The 22904-nt window shown below is 37.9% G+C and overlaps 1 protein-coding gene and 1 pseudogene across 1 annotated transcript in view; both read right to left on the bottom strand.

Moving 5' to 3' along the window:
• The window catches only part of LOC109679453 (butyrophilin-like protein 3), a 57582-nt gene extending 41711 nt beyond the window's left edge, over positions 1 to 15871 (bottom strand). Inside the window, exon 1 of the mRNA XM_074057404.1 lies at positions 15752 to 15871. Within this exon, the coding sequence (XP_073913505.1) occupies positions 15752 to 15871 (120 nt within the window). The remainder of the gene's footprint in view (positions 1 to 15751) is intronic.
• Positions 15872 to 16121: 250 nt separating this feature from the next.
• LOC109678584 (butyrophilin-like protein 8) overlaps positions 16122 to 22904 on the bottom strand; it is a 32592-nt pseudogene continuing 25809 nt past the window's right edge.

The following is a 22904-nucleotide window of genomic DNA, read 5'->3' as shown; positions in this document are numbered from 1 at the left end:
CATAGGAAAATGTCAAATGAAACCCATTACTTTGGAATAACTAATATAAGCTAATAAAACAGCATAAGTTTTAAAATTAATTATTAGAATTTTAATTGTATATTTTTGTGGGGTACTCTGTGAGGATTTAATACAATTATATGCTATAAATCAGGATAGTTAACATTTTCCTCATTAAATTACCTTGTGTTTGGAGATTTTGTGTTCTTCTCTTACACTTATTCATAAAATATGTAATAGGTTGTTGTGAAGTATAGTCATACTACTGTTATGTAGAGCAAGTTTTGAATGCTTTTTGTTCCTATTTTCTTACTGTTGTTTAGCAAAACAGATATAGGTAGATAGGCAATGTATGGATCCTGCATAGAGGGAAAGGAAGTCTCAGCTGAAGCTTGTACTGCTGAATAGTGATTGCTCAGATACCTATGTCTACTCCAACTTCCTCTGTTTTTTGTTGAACATTACTTTGTGCCTTATAAGGTAGGTTTTAATGAGAAAGAAGAATGAATTTCTGCCCCCCAAAAGCTAAAAGATTCTGTGTCATCTTCCTATCCTCTGTTTATATAACACTAGTGTTTCCATCTCAGCATACCCACAGGTTGAAAAATTGTCTTTTCCTCAAGTGTCTCCTTCCACCCAGGTACCCAAATCAGAAAGTCAAGTTCTAGAGACTTTCCTGTTTAAACCCTCAGATCTCATCACTGACAGCATCCAATATGTTCTACTCAAAGTTTCTGGTGGGTCCCGTCCACTGTACTGTGGCTTCTTTAACACTTCACACATAGCATTTCTTGGCTACTTTTATGATATATAACTTACCTGAGTACTTCCCACTTCCCCATGCCTCCCACAACCCCCTGATATTAGCAAATGCCAGACTTGCACTGAGAGAAGCCAGGGGAATATAAACAACAAAGATATACTTACCCCATTGTTCTGCAGGATCAAGTAAAGAAATCAAACTGCTATTCAACAAAACATGGACAGAAAGAGGCTGTCCTGGATAGCTTACCTGACTCCAGCTTGTGGAAATTAACAACCAACATGAGCACGAGGGCCCATGGATGTGTTCCAGCAGGTTGATTTCATATTATGGAAACCAGCATAAGAGAGTAGACGAACTAAGGCAGCTGTTCCAGGATCAGGATCCATGGAGGAGCTCATTGTGAACTGATGGTAAAATGTGCTATTCTTCTCACACTATTTTTCACATGGCTGTATGTGTTAAAAGAATGAGGACTCTGTACTTTGAATCCTTGCACTTATTGGCAAGCCATAAATATTTGTCCATCCGGAGAAATCAATATATAAGTGGATGGGACAAACTAATAGAGAATCTTATCTTTGGTTAGGTCTCTACTGTGGGTGGTGTCAGAGAAATACCAGATGTAGGGATATTTTCATGACTAGTCTGGCAGGGAGAGGTTTGTGAGGATGGAGGTAGAAATTTAGTTCTGAAGGAGAAGTCATGCTGGCAGAGGGTAGTAGAGTCTTAGACAAAATATGGTACTCTGTGAGGGTAGTGAGGTAGCCCTGCCCACTCATTTCTTGTCTTGAGTTCAGGGTCAGGACTCTGATCGTGAGACCAGACATCATAATGTAAAGAGACTCAGTATTAGAAAATAATCCAATACCAGATCAGACACAGGGAAAGGGAAAAGATGCATTCATTAGCCATTCATTTCATACAGCAAGCCAGGTTATCCACAAGTAGAAATGATATGGTCTTTTTACACACATGAAACTCAAAATGATAAATCATTTACTAGATTGGAAAGTTAATTTCCAGGATGACATTATACAGAACAGTCTTTTATTGCAAAGCAAACAAGGATAAAAACAACTTAAAAAGAGGAACCCTATCTACTAGGAAATCATTTGTTAATCAATTTAAATAACTCATGGGTCTAAAATAAATTATAAAAATACTAGAGAGTGTTTAGACTAACACAGGAATACAAATACTATATTTGGCTGAATTTCAGAACATTGGCAATTCCAACATCTGTCCTGGATGTGAAGAAACAGGAACTCTCATTCCTTGCTGATAGGAATAAAGGCTATAGTCACTTTGGAAGACAGTTTGGCCATTTCAAAAAAGCTAAACATGCCACATGATTCAGCAAACATAGTCTTTGGTATTTATTCAAATGAGCTGAAAATTTATACACACAAAAACCTTGTACATAGGTGCTTATAGCCAATTTATTCACAACTGCCAAAAATTCAAGCAACGAACATGTTCTTCAATAGAAAAATGGAGAAACAAATTGTGGCCATTCATATATTGGAATATATTCACCAATAAAAACAAAGGAGCTATCAAGTCACAAAAAGATACGGAGGAACATTAAGTATATAGTGTTAAGTGAAAGTAAATAGTGTGCAAATGTTGCATAGGGCATGATTCCAACTATATAACATCTAGAAGGGAAAACCATAGAGACACAGAGATTTTTAAAAAATCATAAATAGCCAAGAGTGTGAGGGATGAGAGAGGAAGAACAATAATGAGTACAGAAAATAATTTGCAGCACCATTATATATATGTTGTAATGCTGAGTTCATGACATTAGAAATTTGTTAAACCCCATGAATTTCACAACACAAAGAGTTGCTTAGTTAACAGAATAAATTAACATTGGTTCATCAATCATAATCAATGTATAACACCAGTAAAAGTTATTGCTCCAACTGCCAGGAGCCTCCCTATGGCCAAGACGAGGGACTGGTTCACCAGGCCTGGGAACATAGGCATCTATATGCATTTTCAGAAACCTTCCTCACTTCTTGCACCTGTGTGCACACCTGGACTGCATGTCTGACATCTGGGTGCTACACAACTGCATATATGTCTCAAGACATAATAGGTGCAACTAGTTCCACATAACTTTCTTCCTGCACTGCTTGTACAACCCACCATTGATGGAATCCCAGCTTGACCAAGGTGATGAAATGCCATGGGTCATCACCAAATAAAGTTTCATATCAAGGAAATTTGACACTCCCACAGTTCTTAGGGGCAAGGATAAGACAGATGAAATTATCTGATTCTTCCCAGGGGTGCCTGGCTAAGAGAAGAGCACTGTAAATACTGCCAAAGCACATTTAGATACCATTGACACACTGTTAATGTTAATAATTGGCCTTTATTGTAAGAACTCTTTTAAATATTTATTATTCCTTAAAATAAACTAAGATGTTGGGTTTGGAGGTGATTTGACTCCCTCGTTGACAGTCGTTAGGCCTTACCTTGGCACCCCTATCTGCCCTGAGCTGAGAGTTGTAAGCTAAGCACTCAGTCACACTGCCCTAATGGCTTCAGGCTGTGGAGTACCACAAACGCCTTGAGGAAGCTACACAGCAACCATAGCTGATTGCCGCTACAGCACAACTCTGGCCTAGAAGGCACTATTCCAGCCATAGATGTTTTTAATAGCTTGTGAAGGACTTTTGCTATCACAAGCCTTGGTAAACTCTAGCAGCTATTTTAACCCAGGTCAAAGGGGAGCCCTTCCCCTGGTGGCCCAGCAGAAGGATGTGATGGGTGAAATTGCAATCTTCCATTTACATGAAGGGCCGTGGTATGATTGGTGCAAACACCCTTGCTATACACCCTGTCTGGCTATATAAGCAGGCTGTTTGGCTCACTTTTCCAGTTAGCTGGAATACACCCTCTTTTGCCACAATGGCTCCAACATTAAGCCTAATAGAAGGCTTCTCTCAAGTAGTGTTTTCTTGATTACTTTTGATCTTTGTCATTAGGAGAGCAGGCTGAGTTGGTAACATGAAGAGGATAGAGTAGAAATTGCGGTGAAGCAGAAGTAACACTGAAGGTGGTCACAACCTCAGTGGCAGCAGCAGCATTAGGACAGCTGAAGAGTTCCATAGAGAAAATGGGATATAAATAATGGGGAAGAGTATACTATACTTCCAGTATAGAAGTGAAAAAGTGCCACCTTTAAGTGTATGCCCTCAGCCAAAGTGTATAAATGTTACCTAAAGAAAGATAGAAAGCTGTGAAGAGCCAGCTATGAAAATGCGTGTGCTGGTCACTGGAAGTATTAAAGGGAGCAATCAAAACTTCAGGGACAAGGGTAACATCATAATCCTGAGAGCTTTAACAACAGTGGCTATCAAGGGGTAAGGACCTTGACATCCTATGCTCACAAGCTGTAACACTAGGCACTCTAGGAGCTGAGGGTCCCAACATCCAAGACCCACTCAGGAGCTCTAACACTAGCAGAAGCACCTGCTGCTGCCACTCAGTACTGCTGGAGGTCAAGGACTACAATACAGTTTGCCAAGTGTCAGGTCTAGTAGTAGTTAAAGCCCTGAGTAATAAGCCACAATTATGTCTACATAGAGTCATTAAGTCTCTGGCTTCTATACCTGGAAAACAGGCCTCCAGCATCCAGATTTAGAGCTGTAAGCCTCTAGTTCTGCCAGTTCAGCCCTCAGGCCTTGGGCAATCAAGGGCCCAGGACTCCTAATACTGTAAGAGTCTCTCCTTACCCACCCATGATTCCTATTCAAATAGCACACACAAAAAAAAACCCCAACCTAGCTGATTGGTAACAAGAAGACTTGAAAACTTTGCCTATCCTCTGCCTTGAACAAATTTTGTTTGAATCATGCATTAGGAGGGGGCTGAAAGATGACTGATGGTCACATTGTTAAACTATGGATAGGATACTCCAATACACCACTCCAATAATGAGGGATGACTAAACTTGCTTGGAACTTAAACTTTGTGCCTATACATGTTATAATGCATCATTTCTTACTTTAAGTGTATTTAGAAGCTCTCTTGCTTACTTTATTCTCTAAGTTGTATAAGTATAAAATCTATAAAGTATTAATTATCTTGTTACCAATTTAAAAATTTTTCACAATAGTTCCCTCTTCTCTATTGTTTTATTAGCTCAGAAGTTTAGATGAGAGGTTCACTTTTGCCATTCTTCTACCTGTCCTGTGATTAGCACTTTCTCTGATGTGCTTTGAGGGTTGATCCATGAATTTCTTAGACTTTCTGCTGGAATTCATTTAAGTGTGCATGAATGGATGGTTAACAATAAACTAAGACAACCTTCATGTGATAATGTCATTGTTTTCTTGCTATGTCATTAGCTTGATGGTTAAGGTACAAGTTTTGGGTTGAAGCCAAATAGCTTTCATTATGTTTTCCAATTATTTTAGTTAATAATTATTAAGGAAATATTTAAAGAAATGTGAGGTCATACAAAACTGAGTAGCATATATGCTGTGTAGTGGCAATTATTAAGCTAATGAAGTTTATTTTCATATGTTTAATGTGGGTAATTTTTATCTCCACTAAAAAGGAATATTAATTTATTGATTAAAGGTGAAAATGATAGCTAAGACACCAATTCTATTTCAACCCTTTGACTATGTGATGTGCTGCACAATGAGTTTCTTTTTTTATGAAAGTCTTAACATTCCTACTCATAAAAAATGTTGCTATTGATACAGAAGATTCGTGTCAATCTGAAAGCCTCCACTTAACCTTGCTGACTTAGGTGTTTATCCAGATGGAGGGAGGTCAGCATTTCAGGTTCATATCTCACAAAGTTAAAGAATGAACTTCATGGACAGTAAGAGTGAGTAATTGGGAGTTTATTGAGATAGAAAAGAAGGATACAGTAGAGCTCCCAAATCTGGGAGGAGTCTCAAGAGAGGGTGCCAGAGAAGTGACATGGTCTGAGGTGTTAATCCATTTCTCTGGGGCATTGCTCAACCTCTATAGTAATTAGGTGTATAGAAAGCAGAATTCTGGTTGTCTGTGACTGCAACGTTCTGATTGTCCATGCCCTAATCCTCATACCATCCTTATTCTGGTCCAGCCTGCTTTTCCTTCTTCCTTGTGACCCTTTAAGGTCACAGGGAGTCATAATGGAGGGTTCCAGGAGTCTTTCTGTCTTATTTTTCCCTCTGAAAAAGTAACCATAACTGCCTTTAGGGGAAAATGGGCAATGACCACTCTTCGACTGCTGTGAGTTAGAAAAGGTAGTGGACAGCAGTCAGGGTCTTCTCACAGAGGCCTATATAAGGGTCCCCCATAGATGGAGGCTTTTGTTTGAGGCTCCCATTTTTATTTTAAACTGAAGAGGTAACAAAGGAAATTTAGTTGGCAGGAAATTTAGTTCTCAGGAAATTTAGTTCATCATTAAAACATTAAGGAAAATGTATAAAGTCTACTGAAAACATCTGCCCTTCTTAGAAACAGCATAGTAGATTGATAGCTGCTAGTTTGCTATATTAATAGTTTGCTTTGCTTTAGGCCTTAGAACAGTTTGTCGCTGGTGGAGAAAGCTGTAGGGTCTCTAGAATGGATTTTAGCAGGGGTGGCATCAATTGTTCGGCCTATTTCACCTTGAGTGGCCCATACTTCTGAGCTCACATCTATCTCCATTAAGTGTAGACACAATAATTGCCCTGGTGCTGTGGGAATAGTAGTGTGCATATGAGCCAAAATGTCTCTCCCCAACAGTGGAATTGGGATTTTTGGCTTGATTAATAAGGTGTGTGTCAAAAGGAAGTCATCCCATTCACAACTGAGAGGCTGAGAGAAGTATCTGGTTAGAGGCTTTCCTGGTACACCTGTTATAGTTACTTGTAGAGAAGAGTCCAGGGTTTCGGAGAAAGACTGAATAACTGGCTCCTGTGTTAAGGAGTCAATTTAAAGGCATTCTCTCTATTTTTAAAATCACCCAAAGTTCCAGTTCAGAGATGTCAGTCCAAAGAATGAGAGCTAATTGATGATGTCTCAGGCTCCCTCAATCTGTTGCTGAGCTATTTTGAGGAGTCTAGACCAGAGACCTTCATCACTGGGAACAGTGAGACCGCCAGTGTTCTCCCTTATAAATGCAACAGAGCTTTGGGGATTCCTTTGTCCAGGTACATTTTCACTGGAAACGATTTCCAGACTGCATTTAAAGCAGGCTCACCAGATCCTCCCTCCCTTTTGATAGTGGTATGTGTAGAGGGTGCTGCCATTTATATTAGCCTCTCTCAGGGCAACTAGGGTCTGCCTTTTTTCTTTTTGATGGCATTCACTCTCAGAACCTTGTTTCTCATCCATGTTATAAAATATTTCTGTAGCAATTTTTTAAAGACTGTTTAAGATATTTTCAGGTACTAATGGAATCTTTTGAAGTTTCATCCACGTATCCAGAGCAGAGTGCATTATGAACTTATCTCTCTCAGTATTAATTGTCCCTCATAGGTGTCAGAGGTCATGCCAGTATATTTAATCAAAGCTTCTCTCAGTCTTTCCAAAAAAGACAATAAAAGACACACACACATCCACACAATAACACACAAAAACACTATATTAATTTCAGTGCATTCTCAGACATTGTCTTTTTCTCTTTTAGTAGACTAGTCAGCTAGAATTCCCTAGTGGGCAATATGAATTTAGTGCTTTTCATTCTTAAACAGGGACTTCTAACACAAACACTCTGTGTTTTCTGTTATCTTCCTTGACAATTGCTAACACAAAATTCTCAAATGACCACAAATACTCAGAGAAGGCTAGAAGAAGATATCCAAAATTCCTCATCAGATGAACAGCAAATTTCCAAAGTGTTCATATGAACCCCAAATGTCTCAGAAGAGCCTCTGGACAACAAGGAAAAAGAAGGTGAAGCCCCAAGGTATACAGATTGAGGAGAACTCACCAAGGTCAGACATCAGAGCTTCATAAGTACAGAGGTTCATGTTTGTGTCTCACCAGTTCATGATAAAAAGCAGTCAATACTGACCAGTGTAGAAAGATAAGAAAAGAGGTCCTTGGAATAAAAGCAATTTCATCAACTGTGGGGAACTGAATTCATCTTTCCTCTCTGTCTAGGATTGACTATTTGAGGGTGGCCAAGTGATAACGTCATTGTTTTCTTGCTATGTCTTTAACTTGATGATTAAGATACAATTTTTGGTGTAAAATCAAATAGTATTCATTATTATGCTTTCCAATTATCATAGTTAATAATTATTAAGGCAGTATTTAAAGAAATGTGAAACATACAAAACTCTCAAGCTTTTATGCTATGAAGTGGCAGTTATTAAATTAATGAGGTTTATTTACATTATGCTTAATATGGGTAATTTTTCACCTTTATTAAAAAGAAATATTCATTTATTTATTAAAGGCAAGAAATGATAGGACACCAATTCTATATCAAGATCTTTGACTAGATGATGTATTGCATGCATAATGAATTTCTTTTTTCTTGAAATATTTAAATTTTCCCTCTCATAAAATAAAGGCAGCTATTTTTAAAAAAAGAAATAGGAAGAAAGGGAGAGGTTTATTAGTTAGTGTAGACTCGGCAGTTATGTAGCTGCTTTATGTATGGAGATATTTACTTTTGTTTCCCAAGGAGTCTTGAGAAGGTCATCAGTTTGGCATGAATAGCTTTTGATCACGTACACAGGCTGACAGAACTCTGTCTTTTTTAACAATTGCATTCTGTGATGACTAATTTTATGTGTCAACTTGATTGCACCACAAGGTACCCAGATTAAGCGTTAGTTCTGTGTCTGTCTTTGAGTGTATTTCCAGATGATAGCATTTGAATCTGTGGACTCAGTAAAGATTTCTCTTTCTTGTGTGAGAATCATTTGATCTATTGAAGGTTGAATAGAACAAAAGACAAAGGAATAAGGACTCCCCCCCCTTTTACTTCCTGTCTAGCTGGAACATCAACCTTCTCTTTTGGAATGGGATTTACAATTTTAGTGTCTATTCTAGTTCATATGCTTTCCAGACTCAGACTGGAATTATACCACTGGATACTCTGAGTCTTCCATTTATAGTGGATAGATCATGGGGCATTTCAGCCTCTGTAACATCATGAACCATTTCTCATAGATATGCTGTTTATATATAGTGCTTCTCTACAGAATGCTGACTTATACAGATTTCAGTACCAAGAGTGGTTCTAGAAGAACAGAAAATTAAGGATATTTTCTGAATTGTTTCTAGTGTTTTGGAACTCTCTAATATAACTTGATTTTAAAATGATATCGAGTCTATTTCCAGTAGTAAAAAAAGCACTGATGTTCATGGCATGATCTATCAATAGAGATTTGCAAAGTGTTTGCATTGACTGATTCTAATCAAGTTTTGTTAAGAGAAGATCTGAATGACTTTCTGATCTTTAAAATTTTTTGAAAAAAACCAAGAAGGTAGGACTGGAGCTGTGGTTCAATTAGTAGAGTGCCTGCTTTGCAAGAATGAAGCCCTGAGTTCCAACCCCAGTACGACCACAAAAAATTGTGAGAAATAGCAAAGAAAATGACATTGGATGCTTGAAAAAGTAGTGCAAGAAAGAGCTCAGTGGTTCAAATCAATCATTATATAAATGACCTGAGAGCTTTTATATGTGCTCTGAAGAACAGAAATTCCTTCCATGATCAAGTTAATTACAATGTAAGATAAACTCCCAGCCTCACATAATGTCTACTGTTAAAGTGAGGGGGCATTGATTGGGAAAGAATGGGACCTTATCATTAGGGATGGGAATGTATAGGAAGACGCTGATTAAGCTGGGGACATTGAGTTCCTAAACTCTGATAAATCTTTTTCCCCAGTGGAAGAAGTTTCCACCTCCCCAGTGGCAGCAGCATCCCACCTTTAGTGGTGGTGTCCTCCTCATCCCTAGTGCTATCAACCTCCCAACACAGTCACACAAGTATATACTCACCTCTTTCTGCATTGCCTGAGGAAATGGTAATGACCTCCCCTCAGGCATTTACCATGAAACACAGCACTGAGTCTCCTTGGCACTACTCCTCATTCCATTACTCTTCTTTACTTTTAGACCCATAACTGTTACTGGATGGGTAGTCTCTGGAAAGCTGCAGTCAGAAGATGTCTAGCCTCTTATGTCCTGTGTGGAAAGAATCCAAACATGACACATAAATGTAGTAAAGTTTATTAGAAGTAAGGGAAATTTATCACAGAGAAATCAGTGATGGACTCTGGCCAGGTGGGATAGAAGCTTGAGCTGTTCTTTGTCCAAAACACCTTTTATAAATTCAAAAGACAAATGGTGGGGAAAATCTGGGTGGTCTCTGTGAGAAGTGCTATGGTGATTGACAATTTTGATTTACTCTGTCCATGCACTCAAACTAACTCTCAAGTATTTAAATTACATGAATGAGGTGCAATCAGTGTTCATGTTTCAAGCAAAATGCTTTTACCTGAGAGGTAAAGGACAGTGGGGAAGAATGGCCTTAAGGTATTCTGTCTTATAATCTTTAGAATTTACAACTGTAAGGGATATCATTGGGCTGAGAGCATGAAATGCACTGGGAAAAGCCATGCCTCATGGCACAGCAGACCAGAGTCCCAAAAAATCTCTATAGCCAACCTGCCTCAACGAGACTCAAGAGCCAGTGTTACCAGAGCCAGGTTCTTAGATCTAGAAATGGAAGAAACAAGATTATACCCAAATGTATACAGGCAAGGCTTTTCTTAGGATATCTATTGGAGCTAAGAGGAAGGTTAACTTCTGACCAAGAGCAATTCAGGCCTGTTCCTGAATAAAGGAAAAGGGATATCCTCTATAGGAAAAATTCTGACCAATGGTTCCCATCCAGATTATCTCATGCAAATAAACTTACAGAGAGTGTCTGGTCCTGACTAGTCAGTGCCAGGTCTTCTATGCAAAAGAGAGACTGAAACTTTCAGAGGTTGTGTGGCCTTGATTAGTCAATATCTGAGCTCAATTCTGGGCAGGTCATTGGTCAGCTTTGACTTGGAGTGTGTTGTAGGCTCATGCATTCTCTGATCAGAAGATTCCAAAAATTGTTTGTGTTTTGCATGGAAGTGTGAGGGAGAGAAATAACATAAGTGACTTTACCTTAGGTAAGGGAGACAGGAAGGCATCTTCAAAGGTACGCATCTAAGGAGACATGGGAAGGAGGCTCCTCAAAGAAGTAAAACTTCTGGCCTCTCACCCAGATAATAAAATGCAGCTGCCATTATCTTAGATAAGGAGACAGGGAGGCATCTTTGAAAACAAACATCTAATGAGACATGAGAAGCAGGTTCACAAATAAGTAAAACAGCAAATCTCTCACCAAGATAACAAAAGGTAACTATAAAATTTAAACGGTGGCACTCACAGCCAGGAAGAGCTGACCAGACTCTCCTGGAATTTCCAGTTAGATAAGGACGGGAATCAAATTTTTCCAATAAGCATTTTATTTTCAGACAATATAGGTTTACAAGAAACAAAATATTTTTTATTTAAAAAACAATGTCACAGGGAGTTGCAAAAATACCCCCCACTGGTAATATTTTACATAATTGTAGTACATTATTCAAAGCAGGAAATTAACATTGGCACAATACTTAGACAGTATTACAGTTCTATGCAATTTTATTATTGTATAGTCCATAGCCATCATCTTAATCAAAATATGGATCCATCATCATAAAAGAACTCCTTCATGATTCCTCTTTATGTGGATACCCACCGTTTACTTTCCCAACATTTGTCAACCACTTATCTGTTCTCCATTTCTGTATATTTTTAGAATATTTTATAAATAAGACCATGCCATGTATAATCATTTGAGATAACTATTTTTTTCACTCAATACAATAACCTTAAAAGCCATTCAAGTGTTCTTTGTATCATGGTGCTTGTGAATGTGATGAGTTATACTGCCTGATATTGATTATTACTGTTCCAATTCTGTATTAACAGGATAAATTAACTCAATAGTAATTCATTGTCCTTGAATAGATTGGGTTTTCCTTCCTTCCTTTCTCTCTTTCTTATTTTTTTAGAAAGAATCTTGCTGTAGAGCCTAGGCTGACCTCAAATTCATCATCTTCATGCCTCAGTCTTCCAACTGCTGGGAATCAGGTGTGTCCCACAGTAACTGGTGAATATATCCTTAAATATGATTTACTCAAATTTCATTTAGTAATGTTCTATTCATGTTCTTTGGGGACATGAATCTGTAGTTTTGTTTTCTATTTCTATAATGTCTTTGGCTATTTTGGTATTGTTCATGTGGATCTTGTAGAATGAGTTAGGAAATGCTCACTCCTCTTGAACTCTTCTGCCTGGCACAGAAATAAGTGCTTAATACTTACACCATAAGTTATTTGAAAATTATTTTAATGTGAGATAGAGGTCATTTAGGGTGAATGCACTTTATGAATACATCATTGGCAAACACTATGCCATTGAAAAAATGCAAGTATAATTCACATTCATTTTCTCTTTATACTTCATTGTGATTCTTACTGTCTCCAACTAACAAGGAAGAGGTATGAGAAGTTGTGACTCATCCAAGATCTCTTAGGTGGATGGAGTTTTCACAAACTAAAACCAATGTCTAACATCTTCACTATACAGTTCAAGAAAGACATGATCCCTGACATCGATGGACCAGTCCTCTTTCCTAAAACCCATCTCTGTAAGCTGTGCAGGGTTCTGGGTCTGGGAAAGAAACCTTAGTACCTAAAGGAGAGTGTGAAGTGTGACTCTTTTGGGACATATTCCTGCAGATGAAAGGAATGGATGTTTTGATAGAAGGTTTGATTTTCCATGTGGGAGGGTCTGGAGACAATTTGAAAAAAAGGTTATTTCTCTGAGACACTGGACATATGACAATGGGAGCTACATTTTCCACCTCATATGCATTATGCTGGATGTAGGGCCTGAGTAACCCTTCAGACTGATGTGTCAGAGTGTAAATGACTGACTGATCATCTGTATTAAAGAGTGAGAGTGTCCCACCTCATAGTCCAGGAAGACACCTACTTGTACGGGATTGACACTTAGGGAGAGATGGATTCTCTTGGGATTGTTTACAAGATACTAATTTTCTGTTTCTTGTCCAAGGATCCAGTACCCATTGATTGGATTCAAATTCATATACTGCTTCTTCCTGTGTGTGCTTATCCTCACACACTTCCCCGCATGACATTTTACTGTGTCCAACCATCACTTAGCAGGTATGCTTCCCTACTCAGAAACCCCAAGAAGCCACCACACATTCTCAAAGGTCTCTTCTCCAAGTAGGAAACACACGGAGGAATATCCTTATAAGATACAGTTTTCACATCAGAAATGTGGAGCTGGAGTGGAGCTGTGTCTGGGGTCAGCTTTGACTTCACTAGTCACATTAGGGAAAGGAGAAAGGGAATATGTTACTGTGAGGGACAGGAACTTGAACTAGGCCCAGAGGTTACTCTGCCTTCTAGAACATACTCAGGATGGTATTAGGTGAGGTCTAGGAGATGTGTCCATTACAAACTATCTTTCCAGATCCTTTCCTCATCTGTAGTACAACCTGGAGCCTCATTAACACTGAAAGTCTGGGAGGTCATGCTTGTGTATCACCCTAACCCCACCATGCTCCCTAAATATACATTCATTATTTGTTTCGTGATACCTCAAAGGACTATTCAGTTTCTTCCCATCTATCCATTCCTGTCCACTTTACTTAATTTTCCATCAGTTCAGCACCCTGTCTAGTCACTAGTGCCCTTAATTTCCTATAACTTTGTCTGTGATCTCCACCCTGAATGATCTTGCATACTAGATCTGGACTGAGAATTATGTCTGGGGGGAGGTGCACCATGGGGGTGAATCACAGATTCATCATATGCAGATCATGTAGCCTTCAATGTCACTCAGAAACCCCACATCTGTCACTCATCAGCTCCCTCTCCTATGCCCATCCAAGGCTCTGTTCCACTGCCACCCTGTCATCCCTTGGTACTTGCATGTTTGCAGGCTCTGTCCATTCTGAAAACAAGCAGACAGAGCAGGCATGTCATTACTTATGTGGAGAGCAGGAGACAGGGAGAGGAGAGAAACCAAGGTGACTGCACTTTTGGGGACACAGATTCACGAGAAATCTGCTGAGACCAATAAGACCTCTTTTCAAAACATGCCTCACCCAGTATTTACTGAGAACTTCAGAGTCTCAACAACTTTGAAGCCCATCACAAGGTTGCCATTTTAGGGATCCATGGGCCTCAGGTGAATTCATAAACTCAGGGATATAAAAGAAAGATAAATGGAGGGTGAGGAGGAATGGGTTTACTTACTTTCCTGCCTGTGATAGTCTTTCCAATCTGAAACCAAAAACAGAAGAGAAGCAAATCACAGAACAGGGCCTCTGGAAGTAAGTGAGAGGAAAGTTCTGCAAGTGACAATGCTCTTACCAAGTTTTTCCTTGATTTTCTCTGAAAGAGAAAGCAGAATATTCAGTAGTGATTCAAGCCTGGATAAGGGCTCAACTAATCAAGGGAGAGGGGAGAGATACCCCATAGGTTCCTCAGCATTCTGGGTCCACATGCCCTCAGAGTTCTCACCAAATCTACTGTTCTACTGCATGAAATGTAACAATAGGCAAAATTTATAGACAGCTGTAGAATATTTCCATACCTAGATTCCCATCCTAAAGCCAAAATACTTTTGTTTCTCTTTCTCTGTCATGTCTCAACCTTTCTCTCCAGGGTTAAACACAGTCGGGAACATATGGCCAAACCACCTAGGCCTCAGGAGAACTGTGTGTGGAAGGGTCAAAACATAAGATACTTACACTTTTTTTCCAAATATTTCCTGAAACACAAACAGAGCATTCAGGGTTCAACATAGTAATGTATAAGCTACAAACACAAACATGCCTCACAACTGAGGTGGGACAAGCTGGGAGTCTGAATGACAGGGTTTCTCCTAGAACTCTCCTGTGCCAAATTCCCAGTCCCTGTACTGAGCAATTCTATCTGGAATCAAACAAAATATGAGAATCATTCACACTGCAGAGATGCATGGACCTCTCGAATCTTGTGGTTGTAGTAATGGAGGATATCAGGGAGAAGTAGACTGAGTTGGGGAGGTGGGATTATGGCATGCACCCTCAGAGGGGAATATAGCCTTCAAAAAGGAGAAAATTGACTCTTGGGGATGAAAACTATTCTTGAGGCTGAATATTACCTCATCTTGTCCACTTTAACTTCTACGCACCTACACATACACATTCTTTTCAAATATAGTGAACTCTTTTTTAAGAAGACTTGGTGTCATCCTCAGAAATATTTATCAGCCTTGTAGCTTCTGAAAAATCATTCTTTCCTTACATCTGGAAAACGCAGGAAAAGCCTGGTAATACACAGAAGAGGATAACTAATCTCTGTGGTCAAGATGATGCAACTCTTGAGCCCAAAGCTGTCACCTTCCTTTCTTCCTCCCTCCCTCACTTACCTAAGGATTTGCAGAATGGAATCCTCTTCCTATTCATATAAATAACTACAGCAAAGGCAGCAATGGAGTTCTCCAGTATAATAAATGTCACTAAACTGTGTGAAGTCTGGAGAAATGCCTCTGAAAAACAGTGTGAGAACTCTTAATGTGTGTTTAACCACAAAGGGCATTTGACTGACATTTAAGGAAACCTCTTACATCCCAAAATATTTTTCTATAATTTTTATATTATTATATATTTTATATGTTAAAAGTTTGCATTCTGGCCACCCCTCAGCACTCAGAAGGATTGCAAGTTCAAGGCCAGTCTAAGCTAAATGGCCAGTCCCTGTTGCAACAAACAAAAAGCAAAGAAATAAAAACCTTTGGATTTCTGAGTAAGTCTTGAACTACCTGGATTTTCTTTTTCTATCTAAATAAGATAGAGGATCTATTTCATTCTCTCCTAAATGAACAACTGTGCCAGCATCATTTATTAATGGACTTACACACTGTGTCAATCTGTCTACATCAAGTTTCTGTTTAGGCTCGCACATGTGTTCTGTGCCACTGGTCCATGTGTCTGTCACTTTTTCCATAATTGTGACAGGCTCTTTCATCACAGCCATAGAGTGTGTCTTGATATATACTAAACAAAAAATCTCATATTTTTCTTATTTGGCTGAGTCTAGGAAATTCTTGAACAACTTCTATGTCACATAAATTCTTTATTTGTGGTGGGGTTGTAGGTCAGTGGTATGCACTTGCGTAACCTGACCAGTGCATTCTCTGCTGTATCTCTGCATTTAGTTTTACCTCTTCCAAGTTATTTTTTATGCTAGTTAATGAACAATACTTTGAGACATCTAACTTTAACTGTTAGTCTGCACTGTCCTTTTGTTTCTGTAAATCATTCTCCTTATCATTTCCATCTTTCTGTTCTTTTACAGTTTGTTCTGGGTTAAACATCAAAACCTAAAAGATAAAAATTCAGCCTTTTCATTTCTAATATGAACATTTCATAATATAATTTTGACTCAGAAAACTACTTTAGCTGTACACATTATAGATGCAATTGAATTACCATTTAGTTCTTAGAGTTTTCTAATTACCTTCATGATGTATCCAATGATCCTCTTTTATAACTACATTTAAATTTTTACAAACACATATTAATTTTATTGCAATTTAACTTATTTTTACTAATTGTAATTAGAGAGCACCGTCTCAATGTCAGTATATACAGGAAAATTGGTGAAAATCATTGTTTTGGTAGTACTAAGGTTTGAACTCCAGACCTCACACTTTCTAGGCAGGCACTCTACCACTTGAGCCACTCCACCAGCCTCTGAAAACTATTTTATGTGCCTATACCTGGTGAAATTTTGTAAATGTTCCCTCTGGGCTTTAATGTTTTGGGGCCTTGGGGTGTACTCCACGGTACAGTGGATGCTTAGCATACACAGGGCTCAGGGTTTGATCCTCAACAGTGCAAAAAACTTTTTTGAGGTACAGTCTTTTAATGATTATTAGTTAAGGCTGATTCATATGCAATTCAAATTGTCAACACTTTACTAACTTTATGTTTTCCTAATCACTTTTGGAACACAAAATTTGCCAATTTTCCTTCTATTTCCATGGATGTTTGTTTTATATGTGTTAAATATCTGAGATTAACTTACAATTAAAATGTTTACATTTCCCTGGTGAATTAACTTTTTATATTTATGAAATAATTCTATTTATAGAAATTTTTCTTAAAATTTTTTGTGGCACTAACATATCTCTTATGGTTTTTCTTTGAATAATATTTGTCTCAAATATTTATTTTCATTTTATGATTCAATAAATAATTCAAATGTTTTACCATTTCTCTTATGAATGAAACAATTAGTAATTTTCATCCACTCTGACAATTTTGTGTTTTAAAGGGCAAACTAAGCTTTTCCACATTGATTGTAATTACTGAAATAGTTCAGTTAGCGTTAATTGTTCTATTACTTTCAAAATCATTCCTCAAATTATGTTTTTATTCTATTCTGTTTTATAGACTAATGACTTTTTATAAAAACAAGTAAGTAATATATTTTTAAGTTAAATTTAGTTTTATTAAGTTTTGTACATATTAAGTTTGGAGACATGTCCCATGGAGTGATATTTTTAGTGTATATTAATTATAAAAAGTGTTCACTGTGTATCTGTATACATGTGTATAATGTACTTTGATCATATTCACCACCTCTGTTAACTTTGTGTCTTACTCTTTCTCATTCCTCTCTCTCCTTTTAAAAACCATTTTAATTGATTTCTTTGTTATATTTTCATACATGCACATAATATATTTAGATCATATTCCCACCCATCACCCTCTTCTTTCATCCCCCCCACCCACTTTTCTGCTAGTTTCCATACCAAACAGCTCCCATGGGAACTTATGGTGAAGAAAATATGTAAATCGAATCCTAAGAGTGGTAAGCCATTCTGTTTCCAACTAATCGAATGTCTATGATTTTCTTTTTACACCTCATTTACTTTGACTTTCAAAACTTAGGATTGAGTTTAGACAACTGTCTAAACAATACTAAACAATCCTGAGTCGAAGACTTTTTTCCTCAAAAGTGCTACATGTATCTGCCTCTTTCTACTCACTTCCTATCAATATTCTAGATTTCACTTCTGGACTCTGGTCAATGAGTTGCATGGAACATGGTATGATCCCCAAATCTTGAACTGTCAGGGAAGTCTCCACATCAAACAGACCATGTACATCTTTCTTCACTTTGGAGTCTGCAGGTAATTCAAGTCCTTCTGGTCCTTTCCACTTCACTATGGGCTGGGATAACCAAACAGAGGACTGACAGAGTAGCTGGATGCCTCCTCCAACATATCCCACAATGGAAATGAGAGGAGTTGAGCCCATCTCTGCAGAATAAACAGAGAAAGAGTGAAAACAATGGTCCTATCCCAAGGCCACAGGTGTCATAAACCAGGTTCATCAAGCCATCCACAAAACAACTTAGCCTCTATTTGTTTTTCTCTCTCTTGCACACATGAAGCAAATGAATGACTATTAGAGTACATCATAGTATCTTTGAGGTGACATTTGTACCCTGCTGTATCACATATATGTTGTTCTCTAGATGGAAAAGAAGAAGAGATAGAGAAGCATTCCAGGAAAGTAGCAAGTATTCACCATGGAATCAACAGTGAATATGCTAAAGTGTTTTCAAGAAATACTTATTAGCATTTTGTATTTCTTGACTGAAGTGTGCAGGAAGAGAAGGATTTGAAATGATATCTGAGGCTAGCACAGAATCATACTAAAGCATGGAATGAATGCACTGACCCAAGGAATGTGGAGCATACCTTTTAAGCACTACTATAGGCCTATTGACTCATTTCCATCAGGTGGTAGTTATGACTTGATCATTATCTTAGAGAGCTACTCTGAAGCATCATGAAATAGGTTTCAGGGATTCCTAAAGAGAAGGATGGCCAGCCAGCCATGTCATTGTCTCACTCAGATGAGAGATGAAAAGGGCAAGAGATGTGGAAGACTATTAGAAAGGAGAGATGGGCACAGGAATTGTTTAGGAGTTTAATTCAAAGGACTAGTTAAATACAGTGAGGGTTTAGCTTAACTTCCATTTCTTATTTGGACATTAAGGATAGCACTCGTTATAGAATTAAAACCTATTTGATTATTTGTTATTATCCATCTCCCCGCACCAGACAGAAGTTTGCCATTTTAGGCAATTCCCTATGACTTGCACAATTCACACAGTCTTGTAAATGTTAATAGAAGGAATGGATGAAGGAGTCATGTAGATTGTAAGGAAGGGGTCCATTTAACACAGTGTAGACTCCTCTCTCTGATCATTTAAGTAAAATTGTAAACCCTGGAAATAACACAAAGGGCAACCATAGGGCAACTATGAGAAGGGAAAGAGGAAGGTGAATGGCAGGTGTCCAAGGATGGAAGGAACAATACTGCAACTGAGAGCTTATTATCTGCTCCCTACACAAGAGTTGTCTCAGGCAGTCTCACTTCTCCCCAACAGGACTCACCTAGAGATACAGGAAGTCTCACCTGGAGTAGCAGATCCTATTTCTAAGGGCAGCAATAGAAGTACTCAGTAAGAATCCCAGGCTTTGCAAATTATCCAAGTATATGGAAACAACAAAAGCTGTTTAAAAATTGTCTTTACATGATCCTATACCTCAAAGACCCAATAAACTCTACCCAAAAAATCCTACACACCATAAACAGCTTCAGCAATGTAGCAGGATACAAAATCAACTTACAAAAGTAAGTAGCCTTTCTACACACTAACAATGAACAAATTGAGAAAGAATATAGAAAACAATTCCATTTACAATAGCTTCAAAAAAATCAAATACTTAGGAATAAACTTAACAAAAGATATGAATGACCTCTATAAGGAGAACTACAAACCTCTGAAGAAAGAGATTGAGGAGGACTACAGAAGGTGGAAAGATCTCCCATGCTCATGGATTGGTAGAATCAACATAGTAAAAATGGCTAGAGTACCAAAAGCAATCTACATGTTTAATGCAATTTCCATCAAAATCCCAATGACTTTCATCACAGAGATTGAAAAATCTACTCTAAAGTTCATTTGGAAACACAAGAGACCACAAATATCCAAGGCAATATTCAGCAAAAAGAGCAATGCTGGAGGTATCACAATATCCAACATCAAATTATATTACAGAGCCATAGCAGCAAAAACAGCATGGTAATGGCACAGAAACAGATATGAAGACCAGTGGAACACAAGCAGGACCCGGATATGAATTCACACAGCTATGCCCACCTTATTTTTGACAAAGGCACCAAAAACATACGATGGAGAATAGACAGCATCTTCAATAAATGTCACTGGGAAAAGTGGTTATCTGCCTGCAGAAAACTGAAATTAGATCCATGCCTATCACCCCATACTGGTATCAACTCAAAATTGATTAAAGACCTTAATATCATACCTGAAACTCTGAAGTTAGTACAGGAAAGATCAGGGAATACTCTGGAAGCAATGGATATAGGAAAGGACTTCCTCAATAGACTCCAGCAGCCCAGAAACTAAGAGAAAAGATGGAAAAAAGTGGGACTACATAGAATTTAAAAGCTTCTGTACAACAAAAGAAATAGTCTCTAAATTGAGGATACCACCCACAGAGTGGGAGAAAATATTTGCTAGCTATACATCACAGAAAGTTCTGATAACCAGAATATACAGAGAGCTCTGAAAACTAAGCTCCCCAAAAATCAATGAACCAATAAAGAAGTGGGCAACTGAACTATACAGAACTTTTTCTAAGGAAGATATCTAAATGGCCAAAAAACACTTGAAAAAATGCTCACTATCCCTGACCTTAAAGGAAATGCAAATGAAAACTGCACTAAGATTCCACCTCATTCCTGTTAGCATAGCTATCATCAAAAACACCCAAACATGAAAGTGTTTGATGTCCCCACTCCAAAGGAACTAATACAGACACCTTAAAGCAACAGAGGTCAACACGAGAAGGGGATTAGGAACCAGTATAAAGATCAGTTAGAGATGAATCAACTTGGGTTGTAACATATTTGTACATGGATCAATGCTAGGAATCTCTCTGTGCAGTTATCCTTAACTCAACTAGCAAAAATGCTTTGTCTTTCTTATTATGCTTATGTCTTTTCTTCAACAAAATTAGAGATAAGGGACGAACAGGTTCTGCCTTGAAGCAAAGGGGAGGGGGGAGAGAGTTGGGGGGGGAAGGGGGAGAAATGACCCAAATAATGTATGCACATGTGAATAAATAAATAAATAAAAACACCTCCAACACACATATTGGCAAGGCTTCTGGGAAAAAGGACCACTCATACACTGCTTGTGGGAATGCAAGCTAGTGCAACCACCCTGGAAAACAATATGGAGGCTTCTTAAAAATCTGAACATAGATCTGCCATATGATCCAGCAATCCCACTCCTGAGGATACACCCTAAGGAATGTGACTCAGGTTACTCCAGAGGCACCTGCACACCCATGTTTATTGCAGCACTATTCACAATAGCCAACTTATGGAAACAGCCAAGTGCCCCACTACCAACAAATGAATTAAGAAAATGTGATATCTATACACAATGGAATTTTACTCAGCCACAAAGAAGCATGAAGTTTTCTCATTTGCAAGCAAATGAATGGAATTGGAAAACATCATCTTAAGCAAAGTTAATCAGGCTCAGAAGGCCAAAAAAATCACATGTTCTCTCTCATTTGCAGATTACAGACATAAAACAAATGCAGAAATATTATTGGATATGGTCACAAACTAAGGGGAGAGCACACACACACACACACACACACACACACATGGGAGGAACAGGGTAAGGAAAGGAAACATAAAGCTTGAAAGTGTTTGATGTGCCCACTGTAGAGGAGCTCATACAGTAATCTTAAACTGGCCGAGGCCACTATGGGAAGATGACCAGGAAGTAGTGAAGAGGTCTAGTAGAGATGAACCAATGTGGGTTGTAATACACATGTGCATGAAAGCAATGCTAGGAATCTCTCTGTATAGCTATGTTTATCTCAAACTAGCAAAAACTCTATTTATTTCTTATTATCTCTTATGTTTTATCTTCAACAAAATTGGAGAGGAGGGTAAAACACGTGCTGCCAGGAAGTGAGGGGGGCTGGGGTGGGGGCGGGGGGCAGGGAGAAGAAACGGCCCAAACAATGTATACACATATGAATAAATGTATAAACAAGTAACAAAAAAATTGTCTTTGAACCACATCTGATAAAAGGAAAGATCAGAATCTAAGTACTAAACCTAAAACAGTCATTTGCTGATTAAATAAAAGCTTTAAATAAGATCTAGCGTATTTTGCAAATACCCCTATGCACCCCCCACCCAGTATAACAATAATAATAATAATAAATCCAGTGTATCATGACATAATATCTAAAATGTCCACCTTTCAAAAGATATCATCCATTGTTCTAAAAACCAGAAAAATATCAACTTCATTGAGAATACACAATAAACTGATACCAAAACAAAATTATTCCAATGCCAGAAATTATCTGACAAAGAGTTTAAGTAACAACAAAAATGCTTCAGTAAACGATTATAGACCAGGTGTGGTGGTGCATGCATGCAGTCCCAGCTATTTGGGGGTGGATGTAGGATTTTGGTCCTTGGCTATCCTAGGCAAAAGCATGAGACTCTATCTGAAAAACAAGTGAAAGCTAAAAGGGCTGAAGACATGGCTTCAGTGGTAGAGCAATTGCCTAGCAAACACTAGGTCCTGAGTACAAAACATACTAAGAATTATTATTATTGTAATTATTAAATAGTAATCATAATTATAATTATTATATTAGTAGATAAATGTATTGATGATTATAATAGCTCTTGAAATATGAAAATTTAGAAGAGCTTACATAAATATTAAAATAAAAATCATGATATTCTATAACTAAAAAATAAAATAACAAATTAAAATGTGCTGATTGGGATCCATGGTAAAGTAGATCTGATAGAGGAAATAATCTGTGAACTTGAATATAGAGCAATAAAATTTACTGAATTTTAACAACAAGGAATCAAAACATCTTTAAAAATATGCCCTCAGGGGACTGTAGGGA

This window comes from Castor canadensis, chromosome 16 (genome assembly GCF_047511655.1).
Source record: "Castor canadensis chromosome 16, mCasCan1.hap1v2, whole genome shotgun sequence".
NCBI lineage: Eukaryota > Metazoa > Chordata > Mammalia > Rodentia > Castoridae > Castor > Castor canadensis.
The sequence above is the reverse complement of the archived record's forward strand: the minus strand, read 5'-3'. Positions and strand labels throughout refer to the sequence as shown.